Here is a 21674-nt window from a genome sequence, read left to right on the forward strand (position 1 = left end):
AGGATGAATGGTGTGGTAAAGGAGTTGACACTGAGTGCATTGATTGATTTCACTGTCCAACCCTACCCAGGTGGGTCAAATGTACCATGACAAGCTCCATCCTTTCTGCAAATGCAATATTTGCACATTGATTAATGGACTTGTTTTCCCAACACAAGATGAGTCAGTGTATAGATGCACAATATACCTCATACAGTAATACACATGGAGCAATGTAATAGTTATTTCTAAAAACAGAAATGGATGAAAGTTAACAGACAAATGTCAGCGGTCCCAAACATGAAGCAGAAACAGCCACACCTCATTAGAAGGGACAGTTTCTTTAATAGCATTTGGAGTGAAAAAAATTACACTTAAAGTTATTAAAATCAAGTTTTGTTTATAATTGCTGCACAAGAAAAAATAAGAACATGCCATCTCTTTCTTGAGAAACAGTTTATAAATCTAGAATCCAATTTCACCAGTTTTGTTTTCATTCATTTTTTTTTAATGGCATACGATGAATTGAACACTTGGAAATAGTAGGCTATTATGTTTGAAGAAAAAAATAACATGTTCAAAATAATCTCTAAATGAATTTTATCTTTACATTATATATAAATCCGCAAGACAACCCTTGGAAAAATGATGTACTTTGACAGGAAAAAAATGTTCTGATCCTTCTCTACAGTGCTGATCAAAGGTCTTCCAAAATGTCTCTCTGGTTACCAAAAATACTACTGCACACTTTTCATAAGATACCCGGCTGGCATACTGATAAAAATGGCCAAAAATGTGAGTGATGGGGGCCAAAAAAATGTGTTCACAACCCCCTTCATCCATTTGTTACATTAAAAGCTCTCAATCTCAATTTTCTTATGTTTCCTCTGCAAAAGAAGAGAAAGAGAAAATATTTTTGTTTGGAATGATTAGACTATTACCACATATTTGTCTAAAGTAAAACACAGAATGTGAGTGTATCAAGGCTACTATATTTGCATGTAATGGACCCGTTTCTAAAAAGTTGGTCTTAGTGTATAGGTTATTTCAGGGGGTAACCTTTTTTGGAAGGAAATAATAATTATAAACACAGATATGATACTATAAAGTACATTTTAAAGTAACTGTCCAGAGAAAATCAAACTTTTCTGTTAACTCTTACACAAATAATGTTGACTCATCCTATACTCGTATTTGTTGCCAAAGCATAAATTGGAGAATTTTTTTTTGAACACTTCAAAAACCCCACCTCATACTTGTCATTCACACCTTAAAAAAAAAATATTAGCCATTTCCTCATGGAGGATGTTGTCATCCACCTGAGGATGAGCTGGCCAATCAGCGGTTTACTTTAATGTTTTTTATGACCGGTATACGCCCACACCATTACAAACACAGAAAAGTAGCTGTTTTACATACTAAATAAAAAAAATGTTGGAAGGAAAACTATTTCATTCCTATTGTAATTAATTACAGGTCATATTTCATAGAAATCTGGAAACACTGGACAGTTACTTTAAGAAATCTAAACCCCAAAAAATTAAGAATTTAAATTATATTCACAGGGGGTGCATAGCAAAAATCTGAGGTTTAACTTGATTGGCTCGTCCATAGCTAGATGCCACCTCCATAAAGTAATCTCTATCATTTAGTTTCCAGGAGTGCTGAATGACACAGTATTATATTTCTCTTCAACTGTACAAGCAAAGCGTCTTTCGACATGATGGGAAAGCAGATGGACTAAACACAAAGGGATATGGCTACGTAGAGCTAAACAAGAACACATTTTAATAAATCAGCAACACTTAACTTGAACGAGGCATTCTTTAACCTCACTGTACATTAAAAAACATGACATGAAACATTTCATAATCCTCCATGATGGTTTATTCTCTGGAGAGTACACCAACTCTGTCCTGGCCATGCAGTGATTTGCACTCTTAGCTGACTTATCTAGCCAACCTCCTATACATAAATCACTGCTTTTGCCATAAAGAGATGGTTGGATTATGGTTCCGTATAGTTACAGTATGATAGTAACTATGTAGTATGTAGCTAGTGAATCCTTGTTCAAGTGAAGCATAACCAGTCATTAAAAATGAACTGCATTAAAATACAGTGGACAAATGTAGGTTGGTGGGGGGGGGGGACCTTTCAAGCCGGTGCAAAAACACACTTGATCACAGAGACACATCATTCATCAATTTAAATATTTCATATTTACTTCAATTTCAAAATTTTACATCTTATCGTTATTTCATTCTAATCCTAAGGACTTCTCATAATTACATGTCATAAACGAGTAGGTACCAAGTCTTCAAATCAAAAGTAGTTGGCAAAATGTTACTTTGCTTGGAGACAGAGCAGAGCACAGCAGTTGGAAAGGGATAGTCGTTAAGAATCCACAACTGAAATTTCTACTGAAATTCGTCCAGTGCCGCCCCCTCTAGCAGAGTTTATACTTACCCCATGGGGTTACAAGGCAAAGGGCGACATTGCGTTTCATCCACTGACCAAAGACAATGTTATCCCGCGGCTGCGAGATGGCTCGCCAACTCATATCCCCATAATAACCAAAGGCAGAGTGTTCTCTTGTGACTACAGCAATCCTCAGCACTAATAACATCCATCACGGTCACCATTTTGGATCAAAACTCTTTTCAGTTTCTCTTTTTTTTTTTTATCCCCTCACAGACAATCACTGACCCCTGTTCCCACCATATACTCTTTTTCCATAACTTTTAATTTTCGAATGGGGGGGTAGGGGGGGTGGGGGGGGAGGGTTTGATTTTAACTAGCAAAAGGTTTCCCTGTGTCTTCCTTGCCTCTGTAAGTCCTCTTCCCGTGCGTGAAGGGTAGGTATCTGTACTTGACCATATGCTGGAGGTAGGAGAAAAGACAGAGTTAGCCACAAAGTAATTCACAAAGAAAGTAACAGTGAAAGTCACAGCACAGTTCACATTTTGCTGCTTTACAATTAAAATGTAAAAATGTATTACTATTAATGTGATTTTTCCCCTACCGATGTACACAACCTACACATTCTGAAAGTGAAAGAAAAATTATAGAAAAAGTTCCAAATTAATAAAAAATAACAAAGATGTCTTGATTGTGTGAGTCTTCACACCCCAGAGTTAAGACTTGGTGGAATACATATTTGGCAGCCATTACAGCTGTGAATAATGTGGAATAAGATTTTATCAACTTTGCACAACTCTTAGGGCAACATACACTGACTGTACAAAACATTAGGAACCCCTGCTCTTTCCATGACAGACTGAGCAGGTGAAAACTATGATCCCTTATAGATGTCACTTGTTAAAACTACATTTTAGGAAGATGTTCTTAATGTTTTGTACACAGTGTATATATCCATTGTTTTTGTCAAAATTGCTCAAGCTCAGTAAATTTGGTATTTTCAAGTAATGTGGCGGCAGCACCATGTCATGTGTATGTTTCTCAAAAGTTTAAGGAAAACACGCCTCAGTCGTCTGAAAACTAATCCTGGGATAGAGTTTAATTTGTAAGCGGGACAATTAAAATCAAATCAAATTTTATGTCACATGCGCCGAATACAACTGGTATAGACTTTACCATGAAATGCTTGTCACGAGCCCTTCCCAACAATGCAGAGTTTAAAAATATAAATAAAATAGTAACAAGAATAAAATAAAATGCACAAGAATGGACCAATATACAGGGAGTACCAGTACCAGATCACTGTCAACTGCGTTTATTTTCAGCAAACTTAACATGAGTAAATATTTGTATGAACATAACAACAACTGAGACATAAACTGAACAAATTCCACAGACATGTGACTAACAGAAATTGAATAATGTGTCCCTGAACAAAGGGGGGGGGGGTCAAAATCAAAAGTAACAGTCAGTATCTGGTGTGGCCACCAGCTGCATTAAGTACTGAAGTGCATCTCTTCCTCATGGACTGCACCAGATTTGCCAGTTCTTGCTGTGAGACGTTACCCCACTCTTCCACCAAGGCACCTGCAAGTTCCCGGACATTTCTGGGGGGAATGGCCCTAGCCCTCACCCTCCGATCCAACAGGTTCCAGACGTGCTCAATGGGATTGAGATCCGGGCTCTTCTCTGGCCATGGCAGAACACTGACATTCCTGTCTTGCAGGAAATCACGCACAGAACAAGCAGTATGGCTGGTGGCATTGTCATGCTGGACGGTCATATCAGGATGCGCCTGCAGGAAGGGTACCACATGAGGGAGGAGGATGTCTTCCCTGTAACGCACAGCGTTGAGATTGCCTGCAATGACAACAAGCTCAGTCCGATGATGCTGTGACACACCGCCCCAGACCATGACGGACCCTCCACCTCCAAATCGATCCCGCTCCAGAGTACAGGCCTCGGTGTAACGCTCATTCCTTCGACGATAAACGCGAATCCGACCATCTCCCCTGGTGAGACAAAACCGTGACTCGTCAGTGAAGAGCACTTTTTGCCAGTCCTGTCTGGTCCAGCGACGGCGGGTTTGTGCCCATTGGCGACGTTGTTGCCGGTGATGTCTGGTGAGGACCTGCCTTACAACAGGCCTACAAGCCCTCAGTCCAGCCTCTCTCAGCCTATTGCGGACAGTCTGAGCACTGCTGGAGGGATTGTGCGTTCCTGTTGTAACTCGGGCAGTTGTTGTTGCCATCCTGTACCTGTCCCGCAGGTGTGATGTTCAGATGTACCGATCCTGTGCAGGTGTTGTTACAAGGACGATCAGCTGTCCGTCCTGTCTCCCTGTAGCGCTGTCTTAGGCGTCTCACAGTATGGACATTGCAATTTATTGCCCTGGTCACATCTGCAGTCCTCATGCCTCCTTGCAGTATGCCTAAGGCACATTCACGCAGATGAGCAGGGACTCTAGGCATCTTTATTTTTGTGTTTTTCAGAGTCAGTAGAAAGGCGTCTTTAGTGTCCTAAGTTTTCATAACTGTGACCTTAATTGCCTACCGTCTGTAAGCTGTTAGTGTCTTAACGACCATTCCACAGGTGCATGTTTATTAATGGTTTATGGTTCATTGAACAAGCATGGGAAACAGTGTTTAAACCCTTTACAATGAAGATCTGTGAAGTTATTTGGATTTTTACAAATTATCTTTGAAAGACAGGGTCCTGAAAAAGGGACGTTTCTTTTTTTGCTGAGTTTACATGAAGGCAGGGTAAAGTGTTCGTATGTAGTGTATGTGAATGTGTGTGGGTTTTGTGTGGGAGTATCAATGTAGTTTGTGTGAGTGAGTGTGTATATAGTTTGTATATACAGTGCATTTGGAAAGTATTCAGACCCCTTGACTTTAGAGCCTTATTCTAAAATGGATAAAATTGTTTTTTTCCCCCATCAATCTAGACACAATATCCCATAATGACAAAGCAAAAACAGGTTTAGAAATTGTTGCAAATTTATAAAAAATAAAACGAAATATCACATTTTACATAAGTATTCAGACCCTGTATTTGGGGTGTTTCTCCCATTCTTCTCAATCTCTGTCAGGTTGGATGGGGAGCGTCGCAGCACAGCTATTTTCAGGTCTCTCCAGAGATGTTAGATCGGGTTCAATTCCGGCCTCTGGCTGGGCCACTCAAAGACATTCAGAGACTTGACCCGAAGCCACTCCTGCGTTGTCTTGGCTGTGTGCTTAGGGTTGATGTCCAGTTGAAAGATTACCCTTCACCCAAGTCTGAGGTCCTGAGCGCTCTGGAGCAGGTTTTCATCAAGGATCTCTCTGTACTTTGCTCCATTCAATTTTCCCCTCGATCCTGACTAGTCTCCCAGTCCAAGCCGCTGAAAAACATCCCCACAGCATGATGCTGCCATCACCATGCTTCACCGTAAAGATGGTGCCAGGTTTCCTCCAGACGTGACGCTTGGCATTCAGGCTAAAGAGTTCAATCTTGGTTTCATCAGACCGGAGAGTCTTGATTACATTTTAGTCATTTAGCAGACGCTCTTATCCAGAGCGACTTACAGTTAGTGAGTGCATAATTTTTTTTTTTTTCATACTGTTTCTGTTGGTTTGAGAGTCTTTAGGTGCCTTTTGGCAAACTCCAAGTGGGCTGTCATGTGCCTTTTACTGAGGAGTGGCTTCCCTCTGGCCACTCTACCATAAAGGTCTGATTGATGGAGTGCTGCAGAGATAATTGTTGTTCTGGAAGGTTCTCCCATCTCCACGGAGGAACTCTAGAGCTCTGTCAGAGTGACCATCGGGTTCTTGGTCACCTCCCTGACCAAGGCCCTTCTCCTCCGATTGCTCAGTTTGGCCGGGCGGCCAGCTCTAGGAAGAGTCTTGGTGGTTCCAAACTTCCATTTAAGAATGATGGAGGCCACTGTGTTCTTGAGGACCTTCAATGCTGCAGACATTTTTTGGTACCCTTCCCCAGATCACTGCCTCGACACAATCCTGTCTCGGAGCTCTACGGAAAATCCCTTCGACCTCATGGCTTGGTTTTTGCTCTGACATGCACTGTCAACTGTGGGACCTTATATAGACAGGTGTGTGCCTTTCCAAATCATGTCCAATCAATTGAATTTCCTGAGGGGTCCAGTCTCAGTCCTGACGTAAATTAGCTTAAAAATCAGAGACAAGGTTTAAATATTGCTGTTCATCAATGATTCTTAACCAAATGTACTAAGCTTAATCGTTTACACTCGTGGGAATTGGCCTCTATGAATAGGGCTAAATTGAAATGTTTCCTACAGAAGAAATATGAAATGCATAAGCATGGTTGCAATGTAAAGGGAACAGTTTGGAGAGTATGGGAAAATTATTAGACCAAAAGGTGAGGACACAACCATTCACGTACGAATGTAAAGGGCTACACAATTATGACCAAAACAATGGATAAATGTTGCCCTAAGAGTTGTACAACGTTGGTAGAATCTTATTCAAAATTATTCACATCTGTTGCCAAAGGTGCTTCCACCAAGTATCAACTCTGGGGTGTGAAGACATATGCAATCAAGACATCTTCGTTTTCTTTTTAAAATATTAATAAAGAAAATATTCTATAATTTGTCTTTACTTTGAAAATGTGGAGTAGGTTGTGTAGATCAGTAGGAAAAAGAAACAACTTATTCCCTTTTTAGATTTAATTTTAAGGCAGCAAAATGTGATAATGTGATGACTGACTGTGCAAGGGGTGTGTAGACTTTCACTAGCGACTGTACATCTAGCTATGACGCGTCTGAAGCGACTATCATGCAGAGTCAGCAGCAGTGTCACTGGGTTTCCCATACCTTGATCTGCCTCTTCATGGTGATGCAGAAAAGCATGATGAAGTACATTACGAGTATGGGCCAGAACACTGGCACATTGAAGGCTTCGAAGAATGTGCAAATCATGGCGATGACGATGCCTTTCGTTGCCGAATGCCTGCAGACAAAAAAAGAAACACACAAAAAAAACATATAATAAGGATGTGTAGTAGTTGGAAAATGATAGTAGTTGTAATTTCACACTCATGGCCATAAAAAGTTGTCAAAATAAAAAACAGCACCCATATTCACAAAGCTTCACAAATGATCTAGGATCAGGTCCCGTCGTTGCATATAATTATGCTCTAAAATGCAAAACCGATCCTAGATCAGCACTCATAGTCAGACTCTTTATGAATACGGGCCCAGAAGGAAACCACAAAGCTAACCACCAGAGGTTTCTTTTTCCTATCATCATAGGTATGGGCAACAACATATTAGTCGTGCCACCAATATACGTTATATCCACATATAGCCATCCTAGTGGAGCATCCTTTTGGAAGTATACTTTCACAGGCCAAGAACATCTTCACATTGGCGTGTGAGCGAGCTACTTAGTGAACAGAATAAAGGAGTGATACTTTGCAAGGGCAGTGTGCAGGAGCTTATTTTCTGTGAACCAGGCTATAGTTGGACATACAACAACGCACATACATGGCCGGACAGTATTGTACATGTCACAGTGTACTACTATGTGAATGTGTTCTCACTTTCCATTTTATTGTCATGTTTTTTATTATAATGTAATTATATTATTTAAATGTAATTGATTTTGTGTAAGTTGCTGACCCCACAAAATGAATTTTCATGCAAATGGTCAAAAAACCCATTTCATAACCATTGGTGAATGATTGATGAAAGAATATTCAAACAGGACACTGTGGTAGGATATCAGGACAAGGAGACACAAATGATGCATGCACAAGCCTGTGGCTCAACCTAGTCAGTGAAAGGCCAGGCTGGGTAGATGACAGTGATTGGGGGCTCTCACCAGAATTTGAATTCGGGCAACCTCCTGATGAATGGGCGGAACTCCTCGTTCTGCTTGGTTGGGAGCGCCGGACCCTCATCTACAGGTGTATGGAGGAGGAGCAAGGTTACAACAAGGATCAGTGGTCACGTGTGACTACAGAGTTACAAAACTGATCCCAACAGCATCCCGATAAGAATACTAAAATTTGTTTAAATCGTAACCTGATGGTTAAAATAGTATTTACATAGCAACCAAAGAGCTTTCAAAGAGAACCCTGTGTTTGTTACGCTCACCACATTGGCAATAACTTATTTCTCTAGTGTACAGAGTGTTTAACGATTCACCGATACATTCTGAAAACTGGTATGAGACGACACCCCCCACCCAATTCAGTCCAAATCCTATCAGTAAAGAAATTCACACCTTGCAGCAGCAATGTGAGTAATTAACACACATCAAATAGACCCCTTAACCAGTGCATCCCCCATTTTAAATGAGTAGGCGTGACAAGGGGTTAAATGCGGAGGACACATGTCAGTTGTACAATTGACTAGGTATCCCCCTTCCCAAGGGCAAGGTAAACCAACCAATCATTATCCACAATACTGCATGTAGGTACACTGAACTGTACCAAACATGCATGTCTTTCTGAATTTTGGGATCTAATTTTAGAGTTTGCCATTGGGCTATAGGCTGTTTTCAGAAATGATTGGTAATTTGAAAATTACGTTTTTATATAATCTTTGTCTAGTCATAATAAGGATGAAAAATGATCCAGACTGCAAATAAAAATCTAATTGCATTGAACTGTATAGTATTGAATCGTCCCAAACTATAAGGTATCTTTTTTGAATTGTATACGCCAGTGTATAAAGATGCGTTATCGAGTTGGCTTGAAAGCCAAAAGATGCATCCCTAGTCAATGCTTTTGTAAACATACTCTCTAGCTGCACCATGGAGTCTGTACACCAAGATATCTTTGATTGTGTCTTAGTGAAGGGTGAGCGCTAGAAGACACTCCTGTACATCGTTTTATGTAGGAAAAGTAAACATCTCGAACATGACCTCAACCAATGGAATGTCGTGTGGTGTAGTGAACTCTAACTTGCCTTCGTCAAGCATTGATGGATCCACTTTTGGTGATAGAAAAGCGATGAACAGGTTAAGATGGTAGATTCCCAGAGCATATGTTACAATATACCAACCCTGGAGGGAGCAGAGAAAACCTCATATTAAGGTTGATTTGAATGTCATACATTCAACCTGCAAACTGTAAATTAAATAAGCGTAAAAATGTATATTCTGCAATTCAATTCACAAATGCATCACTGACTGAGGTGATAATATCTGGAGCAATACCAGTCTAGAAGAAAACAGTACACCTTCACACAGTTAAATGCCCTCAAAATGTCTTAACGGTTAGACTCCGCAATATAACATGATCATAGTCATAAACAGAATTCAAATCTGACAAGCCACTTACAGGCTCTTCCAAATGTGCTCTCTCGCCTAAGGCATGCCCACATCTTGGCAGATTTTACTTTTACTGTTTACGCCTGTAAGGAGAAAGTTGTCCAACTGTGTATGATGATGTCACATTGCTGAGGCCACCTTTAAGGACGTCCGGTGCGTATTCAGTAGGGTACAATGATGTGGAACGTTCAGATAGAAATATATTGTGCAGAACAGACATGCCTTTTTGACATGTGGAGAAAGGAATCATGTCAGCTCTGCTCATAGCATTTCTATGTGGAGTGTTCAGTATGCTGCACTCTCCTGAATGCGGCTCAGGATAAGCGCTGAGAGTTGTGTTGCTCTACCTGTAATATGTACACTCTGATCATGTAGATGGCCGTTAGCGAAAGAGTGACTCCCCATCGCCCTACAGAGAACGGCGTCGACTTGTCTAGCCATGACTGATAGATCTGGAAAAGACACCATCCAGAGACACAGTGCACAACCATTACCAGGAGAACAACTGTAAACATTAGATAAAGCATTGTATTTTTACATCTTCTTATCTGAAGTGGAATTTCTAGTCTTTCCACGTGGCACCACCGTGACAGTGGGTCCAATGGTTATCTTAATCAAAACAGCGGTGCAGCGTTCTTTGGTTTAGCCTATTTCGCTTTCCTCTTGACATCTGATGAGAGACCAACTAAAGGCCCCGGCAGCAGTACCTGTCCAACCCGTGTGAAGAAGCTGCCGATTGTGGATGGTTTCCCATGGATTGATTCACCAACACTGTCACCTTCTGACATTATGTCTGTGGAAGGAGAGAAAATGGTTGTTAACAGGTATTCCTTGAACAGACTTCACCACCCAGGGCTCTACAGTGCGGCCATTTTACTCGCATATGCATGTAAATATTTTGCTGTGCGACCTAGAAATGTAATTTAGGAGCACCTCATTGGTAAAATAAATCACCCAGATGATAATTGTTGCAATGACTACTTCACTGTACCGCAGCCCCTGAGTGCCATGGAGAATACACGGAGCGCAGATTTATGCCGTCATGCTTGCACCATTACTACAAAAAAAGGCTTGTTACCTCAAATCTTTTTCATTGTGCTATTAAATTTACACTTGTAAAAAAGGTCAGTGTAGAGCCCTGCTAACTCAGGCTTTGTGTTTGAAAGAGCTTGCCCTGCTAACTCAGGCTTTGTGTTTGAAAGAGCTTGCCCTGCTAACTCAGGCTTTGTGTTTGAAAGAGCTTGCCTGGCGGTGCTTTGTAAAGCTAGTTTAGTTAATAATAATAATAATAATAATAATAATAATAATAATAATAAGCCATTTAGCAGACGCTTTTATCCAAAGCGACTTACAGTCATGTGTGCATACATTTTTACGTATGGGTGGTCCCGGGGATCGAACCCACTACCCTGGCGTCATGCTCTACCAATTGAGCTACAGAGGACCATTTGCTGCAAGTAATTAATGTGAGGTTGATTTCCTGATCTCGGCTTGTCCCGCTCCCAAATGCTGGGAATTTGAAAAAGTGGGCATTCCTAGTTAAACAGCCTTGAGACTAATCCCAAAGATAAACTGGAGAAGAAAGCCTAAACCAGTGGGGACAAGAGGACAGATAACAGCAGAGTAAGTGTTTTGCGCCAGCTAATATTTTTATATCTGCATTATTTCATATAACGTTAGCGCTGTTGTGTGCATTGCGGTTGTGTAGCGTTAGTTCTGCTTTCATTACTAGATCGAGTTCAGCCTGGTTTGTTTACATCCAGATCTAGCGCATTGACATAGCCTAGTTTCTAAAGTAGAAAAAAGCAATGCAACACTGACTTGAATTGTTTTATATTTGGCTGTTGAATGTGCTCCCACCATAAAATCTATAACAGCTATATCAAATCAAATATTATGTCACATGCTCTGAATACAACAGGTATAGACCTTACTGTGAAATGCTTACTTACAAGCCCTTAACCAACAATGCAGTAAAAAATAGATTTAAGAAAATATTTACTAAATAAACTAAAAGGGGGAAAAAAGTTGAACAAAAAAACAATAACGAGGCTATATACGGGGGGGGTACAGGTTAGTCGAGGAAATTTGTACATGTAGGTAGGGGTAAAGTGACTATGCATAGATAAACAGCGAGTAGCAGCAGGGGGTCAATGTAAATAGTCCGGGTGGCCATTTTATTAATTGATCAGCAGTCTTATGTCTTGGGGGTAGAATCTGTTAAGGAGCCTTTTGGACCAAGACTTGGCGCTCCGGTACCGCTAGCCTTGCGGTAGCAGAGAGAACAGTCTATGACTTGGATGACTGGAGTCTTTGACAATTATGTGGGCCTTCCTCTGACACAGCCTAGTATATAGGTCCTGGATGGCAGGAAGCTTGGCCCCAGTGATGTGCTGGGCCGTACACACTACCCTCTGTAGCGCCTTACGGTCGGATGCCAAGCAGTTGCCATACCAGGCGGTGATGCAACCGGTCAGGATGCTCTCAATGGTGCAGCTGTAGAACTTCTTGAGGCTCTGGGGACCCATGCCAAATCTTTTCAGTCTCCTGTGCCCTCTTCACGACTGTCTTTGTGTGTTTGGACCATGATAGATCATGTTATATTGCGGAGTTTGTTGGTGATGTGGACACCGAGGAACTTGAAACTCTCGACCCGCTCCACTACAGCCCCGTCGATGTGAATATTGACCTGTTTAAAAGGTCTTGCTCACATCGGCTACGGAGAGCGTGATCACACAGTCGTCCGGAACATCTGGTGCTCTCATGCATGCTTCAGTGTTGCTTGCCTCAAAGCGAGCATAAAAGGCATTTAGCCCATCTGGTAGGCTCGCGTCACTGAGCAGCTCGCGGCTTGGGTTTCCCTTTGTAGTCCGTAATAGTTTGCAAGCCTTGCCACATCCGACGAGCGTCAGAGCCGGTGTAGTAGGATTCAATCTTAGTCCTGTATTGACGCTTTACCTGTTTGATGGTTCGTCTGAGGGCATAGCGGAATTTGTGTCCGGATTGGTGTCCCGCTCCTTGAAAGCGGCAGCTCTAGCCTTTAGCTTGGTGCGGATGTTGCCTGTAATCCATGGCTTCTGGTTGGGATATGTACGTACGTACGGTCACTGTGGGGACGACATCGTCAATGCACTTATTGATGAAGCCGGTGACTGAGGTGGTATACTCCTCAATGCCATTGGATGAATCCCGGAACATATTCCAGTCTGTGCTAGCAAAACTGTTTTGTAGCGTAGCATCCGCATCATCTGACCACAGGAGACTATATTAGTCTCCTGTAGCATTTAATAGGCTACAAGCGTACTATGGTAATCTCCCGACATATTTTAATCGTCATGGTAGTCTTAAGAAATAATGGCAGAGGAGGTGTGGTATATGGCCAATATACCACGTATAAGGGCTGTTCTTAGGCACGATGCAACATGCCTGGATACAGCCCTTAGCTGTGGTATATTGGTCATATACAACAAACCCCTGAGGTGCCTTATTGCTTTTATAAACTGGTTACCAATGAAATTAGACCAGTAAATAGTAATTTTTTGGCATACCCATGGTATATGGTCTGATATACCACGGCTGTCAGCCAATCAGCACTAAGGGCTCGAACCACCCAGCTGATAATTAACGTTAGATTACTTTACCATCGTATTGGCTACATCTACCAGTGTTGTTTACAAATGTTAGAATACAGACTATCCTAACAACAAATCTGATTATTCATTTTTTTCCCTTTCAGAAAATATCACGCCTACCATTTTATTTCCTGGAATGGGTACGACAGAAAAACAACAGACTGGTTTCGCCGGCCTGTGTGGTTGGGAGCGTTCGTGATCTCCTGATGGGCAGTACAGAGGCTTCGTCAAGGTTGATGATGCGCTGGATTAACTGTAATAATATGCAATAAAATCTGGAAACTGCATTAATTCTTTGTCTTTATTTTATTGGTTGTAATTACTATCAGATCAGTACATCTAGAGTAAAATGAGTAGCCTCAATAAGGAAGCACTTAGCTATGCATTTGCTTTAGTTGTACTTAAACCCCCTTTGTTTTGTGTTTACACTACTCATTTACAAGAAGTTGGTGGAGATATCAGTATCAGGGTTGGGCGATGTTTTTGTCTGGCCTCACATGCATGCAGCATTCCTGTCATATAATGCTTTGCTCAACAGTAAGGTTTGTTCAAATTTCTCATTAGATTTTTCCATCTTGCTATTGTTTGTTCTCGCTCTCTCAAGATTACCTTAGGCCTACCATATTTGTAGGTTATTCAAAAACTGAGATAGCTTAGAACTCCATTAGATATATTAATTGTTTGATCATGAAATAGCGCGGTGGGAGAAGTCATCCACTATTGGAGAAAGAGAAATAACTCAATTTTCTGACCAGACATTTAGCGCTGCTTTGGAGAAACTTAGCCATGTCTACATTGTGCTCTTGCATTCTGTAAATATAACATTATTTGAAATGGGCTATAGCAAATAGGAATATAGGAAATGTACTCTGAATGACACCCATGCACTGTCCTGCTGTGTACTGCCTGACTCTGCTCTTCTCTTTCCTGCGCAAGGCCAGTCACGTTGAAATAGGTTAGGTATCGTCTGTCACATCACGATGTCGTCACCAGATGATGGCTGTCAATCATCGTCGATAGACGATACTATTGTAATATCTCCCAACCCTAATCAGTATTGCTCATAATATAGAAGTTCAGTCATACAGCTCATATTCACACAGTGGATATGCCTAGTACAGCCATTAAAGCTAGTTTGGATTTATTTGTTTACGGAGAATAATATACACATTTAGTTTACAATAATAGGGGCAATGATGTTTCACTTTGAGAACCTCATCTTGTGCTTCTCAATGACATCCTGTTTTGCCTGCTTTGTTGGTGGGGCAATGTTCTTTGGAAGGGTAGGCTAGAAGTGCTAGGGTGTTGTCGGCCTGTATTGAATTATAGGGTCTTGTCAGCGTTCAATGAACAGTTGGACAAAATACGTTGTCGTCGTGATGAATCGGCACCCATCAATTCGGCCTGCATATCCCTCTCCCTCTCGTCCTCTGGTGAGAAATGCTTGCTACATACACGGACATTCTGGTATTTGTCCTGTGGTGTGTTTACATCGTATTTAGAGTTTTGAATAGCCACCAACCACTGCTTGCATCTTTCCAAACTATGGAATGTAACCCCTTTCGATTTAGCATCTTTGAAATCACCACAACCGAACACGGAACAGCCACCAAGCATCGTTATTTTAGGAAAACAAATTAGCATAATAATAAAACAATCCCCATACAAATCTGTCAGTTTAAGCTAGAGATACGTTTTTTTGCATTGGATGTGTCTCAATCCACCACATCCGGCGATGTCGCACTTCCGCATCTGAAGTGAAAGGTGACAGAGCTAGAGCGGTGTTTGTCAGACCATGAGACATTCCGAAAAATCGGTCATCTCACAAAATTGTCTGTAGCGTTCGAATGGTTTGGCCTAAAAACTATTATGACCCCTCTGTGGAAAGATGAGACTCTCACTTTTGCTCTACGACCCCCACAAGTGTCTTGGGACTCGTCTGAAGTCGGTACAGCCGATCTGCCAACAGTTTGGGCTACACACTACATTTGACATTTTAGTCATTTTTAGCAGACGCTCTTATCCAAAGCGACTTACAGTTAGTGAGTACATACATTATTTTTAATTTTTCATACTGCCCCCCCGTGGGAATCGAACCCACAACCCTGGCGTTGCAAACGCCATGCTCTACCAACTGAGCTACATCCCTGCCGGCCATTCTCTCCCCTACCCTGGACGACGCTGGGCCAATTGTGCGCCGCCCCATGGGTCTCCCGGTCGCGGCCGGCTACAACAGAGCCTGGATTCGAACCAGGATCTTTAGTGGCACAGCTAGCACTGCGCCACTAATATGAACCCTATGTGGAAAGGCGAAACGACCAAATTCTATGTTAATATGGTTGGGCCACCCAAAAAGTTACATATTGCAGCTTTAAGGGTTGCCCTATTGCCTGGGGCAAGTGAACTGAGCAGTCGCGCAAGTTGAACCTGCTCTGAGGTTTCCACATTGGGCAGGTGATCAAAAATGTATGGCAGTCAGGCAAGTTGAGCCTGCTCAACTTACCCGAGTTATAGATGTCATTCTCATTGAACGCAAGTCTAACAGTATGAAAAATGTATGCACTCACTAACTGTAAGTCGCTCTGGATAAGAGCGTCTGCTAAATGACTAAAATGTAAGAAGGGTAGATCTGTCCTACGTGCACTATTTCTATGCTTCTCGTTTTTACGTTTAGTTTTTGTGTCTTTTACTTTCAGTTTTGTACACTAGCTTCAAACAGCTGTAAATACAATATTTTAGGTTATAGAAAATATATTTCACAGCGGTTTAGATGGTACAATGATTCGCTACACTATACATGCTTGTCACAAACTGAAATTAGGCAAACTATTAGAATTTTAGTAACCAGGAAATGGCGGAGCGATTTCTGCATAGTGAAGCTTTAATGTCAATCCCTGCCTCTCTAGCATGGTGGTGGAAGATTGCGTTTTATTAAGACGGTACACATATTTCCCTGTTTTTCCTTTTAGTCCGGCGGGGAATTAAATCGAGTTAAGGAGGAAACTGATGCCTTTGCAGCCTGACTTAATAATGTTTATTTACGAGCTGGTCGCTGGGTGACAGACACTAATTCACTGAGCCAGCTGGACTCAAATGCCAAGTCCGATGCAGATGACAAACGGAATAATGGTGCCATCTCGCGGTCGGTTGGGCTACATCAACATAGGCTAATTCAGTGTTTTCCAACCCTGGTCCTAGAGTACCCTACAGTACAATTTTGTATCAAGCACACCTGATTCAACTTGTCAACTAATCATCAAGCCCTCAATGAGTTGAATGAGGTGTGTTTGTCAAGGGCTACAACAAAACTGTGTACTGTTTGGGGTACTCGAGGACCACGGTTGGGAAGCACTGGGCCGATTGACCTAGCTAGCTACCACTATCCCAACACTTACCACCCAAAGTCGAAAGAAGAGTTTAATTTTCAGTTCATTTTCCTTCATGCCAAATGCCATATGTTGTTACTTGGCTATCAAACGGCTGTCCAATTATTGTGAGACTAAGTTAACGTTAGCTGATATATTATGACCATATATATATATATATACTTAATATATATAGCTGACAGAACGGGGATAGAAAATGTATCTTCCATAATGGCTAGCTAGTTAGCTATTATTTGCTCTCCAACGCTGAATCGTGTACTGGTAAGCTAGCTAATAGCAAGCGAGCTAGCCAACCAGCCAATGCAGTAACTAGCTAACCAGCCAATGCAGTAACTAGCTAGCCAGCCATCTAGCTAATAACTGATGTATAGTGTGTGAGATTGGATAGCTAGCTACAGTATATGTTTAGCATTGAAGTGTGATTATTCATAACGCACATTTTACTACCTAGCTAAAATATCAGGTCATTGTTGTAGTTAGTTAATATTAGCTATTACTTTCGGATTGAATGTTATGTTTTCCTGTCTTGCAAGCAGGGTGAGTGTTGCTAATAAGTTAGCTAGCTTTACAAAAATGTTATCTAGCGAATTAGTGATATCCTTCCCCCAAACAACCCATTTCAGGTTTGTGTAGTTTTCAAGCAACCATCTTTCATTAGCAGTGTGTGGTAAAGCAATGATCGTTTCACTCTACTTCCCATAAGGTGCAGCGGGAATCAAACAGTTACTTGTTAACCCCTGCTACCAGAAAGATGGAAAGTGTAGTCCTTCGTGTCAATCTTGTTGTTTTGAAAGCTACAAATCAGTTGGAAGTTGAACTACAACCACCAGCTGTAATTTCGTGAATTTGACAACTCACTTCCGGTTAGAAACCGAGATCTTTCTAGCTAGCTAGCTAGGTAGCATAGGCATTTAGCCTCTCGTTACCATATTTAGAGAGGAATTCAATTGAAATATTATTTCGGTATTGGTCCCCTAAATCCCACTTAAAATCGAGAACATATGTCCACACTCCTACTGACAGACAAAATACTGCAAGACAGGTTTTTCTTACCTGATTCTGCCGCTGTGTCACTCTCGGCTCTACCTAACTACCTCTCGTGCTGGCCGGCTAATGACGTGTGAACACGTCAGTACTTCCGCGAGGACTCGCTCGAAAGTACCGCAGGCAAGACAAGAAGAGCTTCGAAAACGCTGGGCCAGCGTGATAGATACCATAGAAATAGAATCTATGGATTAATGGATTGTATTTATATGGTAGATATACTGGGGTTTTAGGGGCACTTTGCCTGGCCCCTGGCAAATTAAACATACCCCCTTCATTGAAAATACAAGGGCAAAAGGTTAACTACAATTATATATTACACAATAATGATTGCACTTTTTTTTCCAGTCACACCTTTACTTTCAACTCATATGCTGTTTTATGTCTGTAGCCTAAGATTATGCCCCTAATTAAATAGCCTACTTATTAAGTCTCTCTAGAAATAATACCATACAGCAAATAACAGAGTATTGTTAGCTTTATGCCTTCAGAAAGTATTCACACCCCTTGACTTTTTCCACATTTTGTTGTGTTACATCCTGAATTTTAAATGGATTAAATTGAGATATTGTGTCACTGGTCTACACACAATACCCCATTATGTCAAAGTAGAATTATGTTTTTTGAAATGTTTAAACATTAATTAAAAATGAAAAGCTGAAATGTTTTGAGTCAAAAAGTATTCAACCCCTTTGTTACGGCAAGCCTAAATAAATTCAGGAGTAAAACATTGCTTAACAAGTAACATAAGTTGCATGGACTCGCTATCTATGCAATAATAGTGTTTAACATGATTTTTGAATGACTACCTCATCTCTGTACCCCACACATACAATTATCTGTAAGGTCCTTCAGTCGAGCAGTGAATTCCAAACACAGATTAAACCACAAAGACCAGGGAAGTTTTCCAATGCCTCGCAAAGAAGGGCACCTATTGGTAGATGGGAGAAAAACAAAAATAAAACAGACATTGAATAGCTAGTTGAGCATGGTGAAGTTATTAATTACACTGGATGGTGTATCAATACACCCAGTCGCTACAAATATACAGGTGTCCTTCCTAACTCAGTTGCCGGAGAGGAAAGAAACCCCTCAGAGATTTCACCATGAGGCCAATGGTGACTTTAAAACAGTTACAGCGTTTAATGACTGTGATAAGAGAAAACAGCATTGTAGATATTCCACAATACTGACCTAATTGACAGAGTGAAAAGAAGGAAGCCTGTACAGAATAAAAATATTTCAAAACATGCATCCTGTTTGCAACAAGGCACTAAAGTAATACTCATGTATAAGTGACTTTGTGGCGCTTCACAATCAATTTGAGATACTTTCAGATGATTTGGATATGATGCGCTAAAACTGCTAATATCGGTCCCATGAGTTGAATGAGATTTGTGCCAGAAATGCTAAAACATTAGCATGTGGAAACAGTGCCAGGGAAACTAAACCAAAGCATGGATTGCTGTCATACCTTGTCCATAGACTGCTTACAGGGTAAGGAAACCAATGTGTCATTTTGTAATTTTGTAAACTATCCCTTTAAGTGTTTTTGGGTAGGATTCATAATGTTGTTTTCCCATCCTCATGTGTGAATTTAGGTCATTTTAACATGAACATGTGTGTGTACACATTTTACCTGACCCTGTGTGAAAAATGTATTATTTACACCGCTACTGCCACATAGTGGCCATTTCAGGAAGCCATAATATCCACATTACTCACTGTCCCCATCAGAAGGCAACCCGCTGGGCACAGACGTCAGATCAACTTATAGTTTTGATTTACATTTCTTTGAGTTGTCAACTAACGTGAATTCAACGTGAAATCAACTAAAAATGTCACCATGTCATTGGATTTAGGTTAAAAGTTGGGTGAAAAAATACAAAATTAGGTTGATTACTTTTTGCACATCCAATCATTTACATTTACATTTATAGTCAGTTTTCCATGTTGATTCAACGTCATCACATTGCTTTTTTTGGTAGAAATTATGTGGAAACAATTTTGATTTAACCTTTTTTTCGCAGTGGGAAGTGACTCTGGTGTCTAGGCTACCTTAGTGGTGACTCTCAGTACATGGTAAATGTACACACAATATATTTCAACATGATAGTACTGTTTAAAAAAAAATAAACACACTAGACTACTATATAAACAACAAAGAGATATGATATGTCAGCAGTGCTATATTTGGCAGGAGCTCACCGGAACTGAGTGCCGGCACCTCGAATGTTCTACTGCTTGAGTTCCTGTACCTCTTATAGAATATTAGCTCAAAATTAGCACCTAAATATAAAAACAGTACCGGCACTAAAAATGAGTATCGGCACCTATTTCAGTTCAAGTCAAGCAATGTATGTCACATTATCTACGATAATCGAGAATTTCAATAAGCATTTTGCTACGGCTGGCCATGCTTTCCCCGCTTCTCCTTCACCCAAATTCAGATAGCTGATATTCTGAAAGAGCTGCAAAATCTGGACCCCTACAAATCAGCTGACCCTTTCTTTCTAAAATTAGCAGCCGAAATTGTAGCAACCCACTAGCCTGTTCAACCTCTCTTTCGTATCATCTGAGATCTCCAGAGATTGGAAAGCTGCCGCGGTCATCCCCCTCTTCAAAGGGGTGACACTCTAGATCCAAACTGTTACAGACCTATATCCATCCTGCCCTGCCTTTCGAAATTATTTGAAAGCCAAGTTAACAAACAGATCACCGTCCATTTCGAATCCCACCGTACCTTCTCCGCTATGCAATCTGGTTTCCGAGCTGGTCATGGGTGCACCTCAGCCACGCTAAAGGTCCTAAACGATATTATATCCGCGATCGATGAAAGACAGTACTGTGCAGCCGTCTTCATCGACCTGGCCAAGGCTTTCGACTCTGTCAACCACCGCATTCTTATTGGTAGACTAAATAGCCTTGGTTTCTCAAATGACTGCCTCGCCTGGTTCACCAACTACTTCTCAGAGAGAGTTCAATGTTTCAAATCGGAGGGCCTGTTGTCTGCACCTCTGGCAGTCTCTATGGGGGTGCCACAGGGTTCAATTCTTGGTCCGACTCTATTCTCTGTGTATATCAATGATGTCGCTCTTGCTGCTGGTGACTCTCAGATCCACCTCTACGCAGACGACACCATTTTGTATACACCTGGCCCTTCATTGGACACTGTGTTAACAAACCTCCAAACGAGCTTCAATGCCATACAACACTCCTTCCGTAGCCTCCAACTGCTCTTAAACGCTAGTAAAACTAAATGCATGCTCTTCAATCGAACGCTGCTTGCACCCGCCTGCCCGACTAGAATCACTACTCTCGACGGGTCTGACTTAGAATATGTGGACAACTACAAATACCTAGGTGTCTGGTTAGACCGTAAACTCTCCTTCCAGACTCACATTAAGCATCTCCAATCCAAAGTTAAATCTAGAATCGGCTTCCTATTTCGCAACAAAGCCTCCTTCACTCATGCTGCCAATCATGCCCTCGTAAAACTGACTATCCTACCGATCCTTGACTTCGGCAATGTCATTTACAAAATAGCCTCCAACACTCTACTCAGCAAATTGGATGTAGTCTATCACAGTGCCATCCGTTTTGTCACCAAAGCCCCATATACTACCCACCATTGTGACCTGTACGCTCTCGTTGGCTGGCCCTCACTACATATTCGTCGCCAAACCCACTGGCTCCAGGTCATCTATAAATCACTGCTAGGCAAATCCCTGCCTTATCTTAGCTCATTGGTCACCATAGCAACACCCACCCGTAGTATCCAGCAGGTATATCTCACTGGTCATTCCCAAAGCCAACACCTCATTTGGCCGCCATTCCTTCCAGTTGTCTGCTGCTAATGACTGGAACGAACTGCAAAAATCTCTGAAGCTGGAGACTCTTATCTCCCTCACTAACTT

General features: G+C 41.4%; 1 protein-coding gene across 2 annotated transcripts; it reads right to left on the reverse strand.

The window, feature by feature from the left end:
• Positions 1 to 282: 282 nt before the first annotated feature.
• Positions 283 to 18003, reverse strand: rer1 (retention in endoplasmic reticulum sorting receptor 1). Of its 2 annotated transcripts, XM_084184820.1 has the most exons (8): positions 17767 to 18003; positions 10403 to 10488; positions 10043 to 10147; positions 9332 to 9428; positions 8241 to 8319; positions 7232 to 7367; positions 2805 to 2859; positions 283 to 866 (listed from the first exon to the last, which is right to left on the reverse strand). In XM_084184820.1, the coding sequence occupies exons 2-8, from the start codon at positions 10481 to 10483 to the stop codon at positions 856 to 858; spliced, it is 564 nt and encodes a 187-aa protein (XP_084040946.1). In that variant the 5' UTR covers positions 10484 to 10488; positions 17767 to 18003; the 3' UTR covers positions 283 to 855. The 2 variants fall into 2 exon arrangements, with proteins under 2 accessions (XP_084040946.1, XP_084040945.1); XM_084184819.1 differs by lacking the exon at positions 283 to 866 and having other exon boundaries at positions 2176 to 2859.
• Positions 18004 to 21674: the final 3671 nt, after the last annotated feature.

The sequence above is a fragment of the Coregonus lavaretus genome (genome assembly GCF_964263955.1).
Source record: "Coregonus lavaretus genome assembly, chromosome: 20".
Lineage (NCBI taxonomy): Eukaryota > Metazoa > Chordata > Actinopteri > Salmoniformes > Salmonidae > Coregonus > Coregonus lavaretus.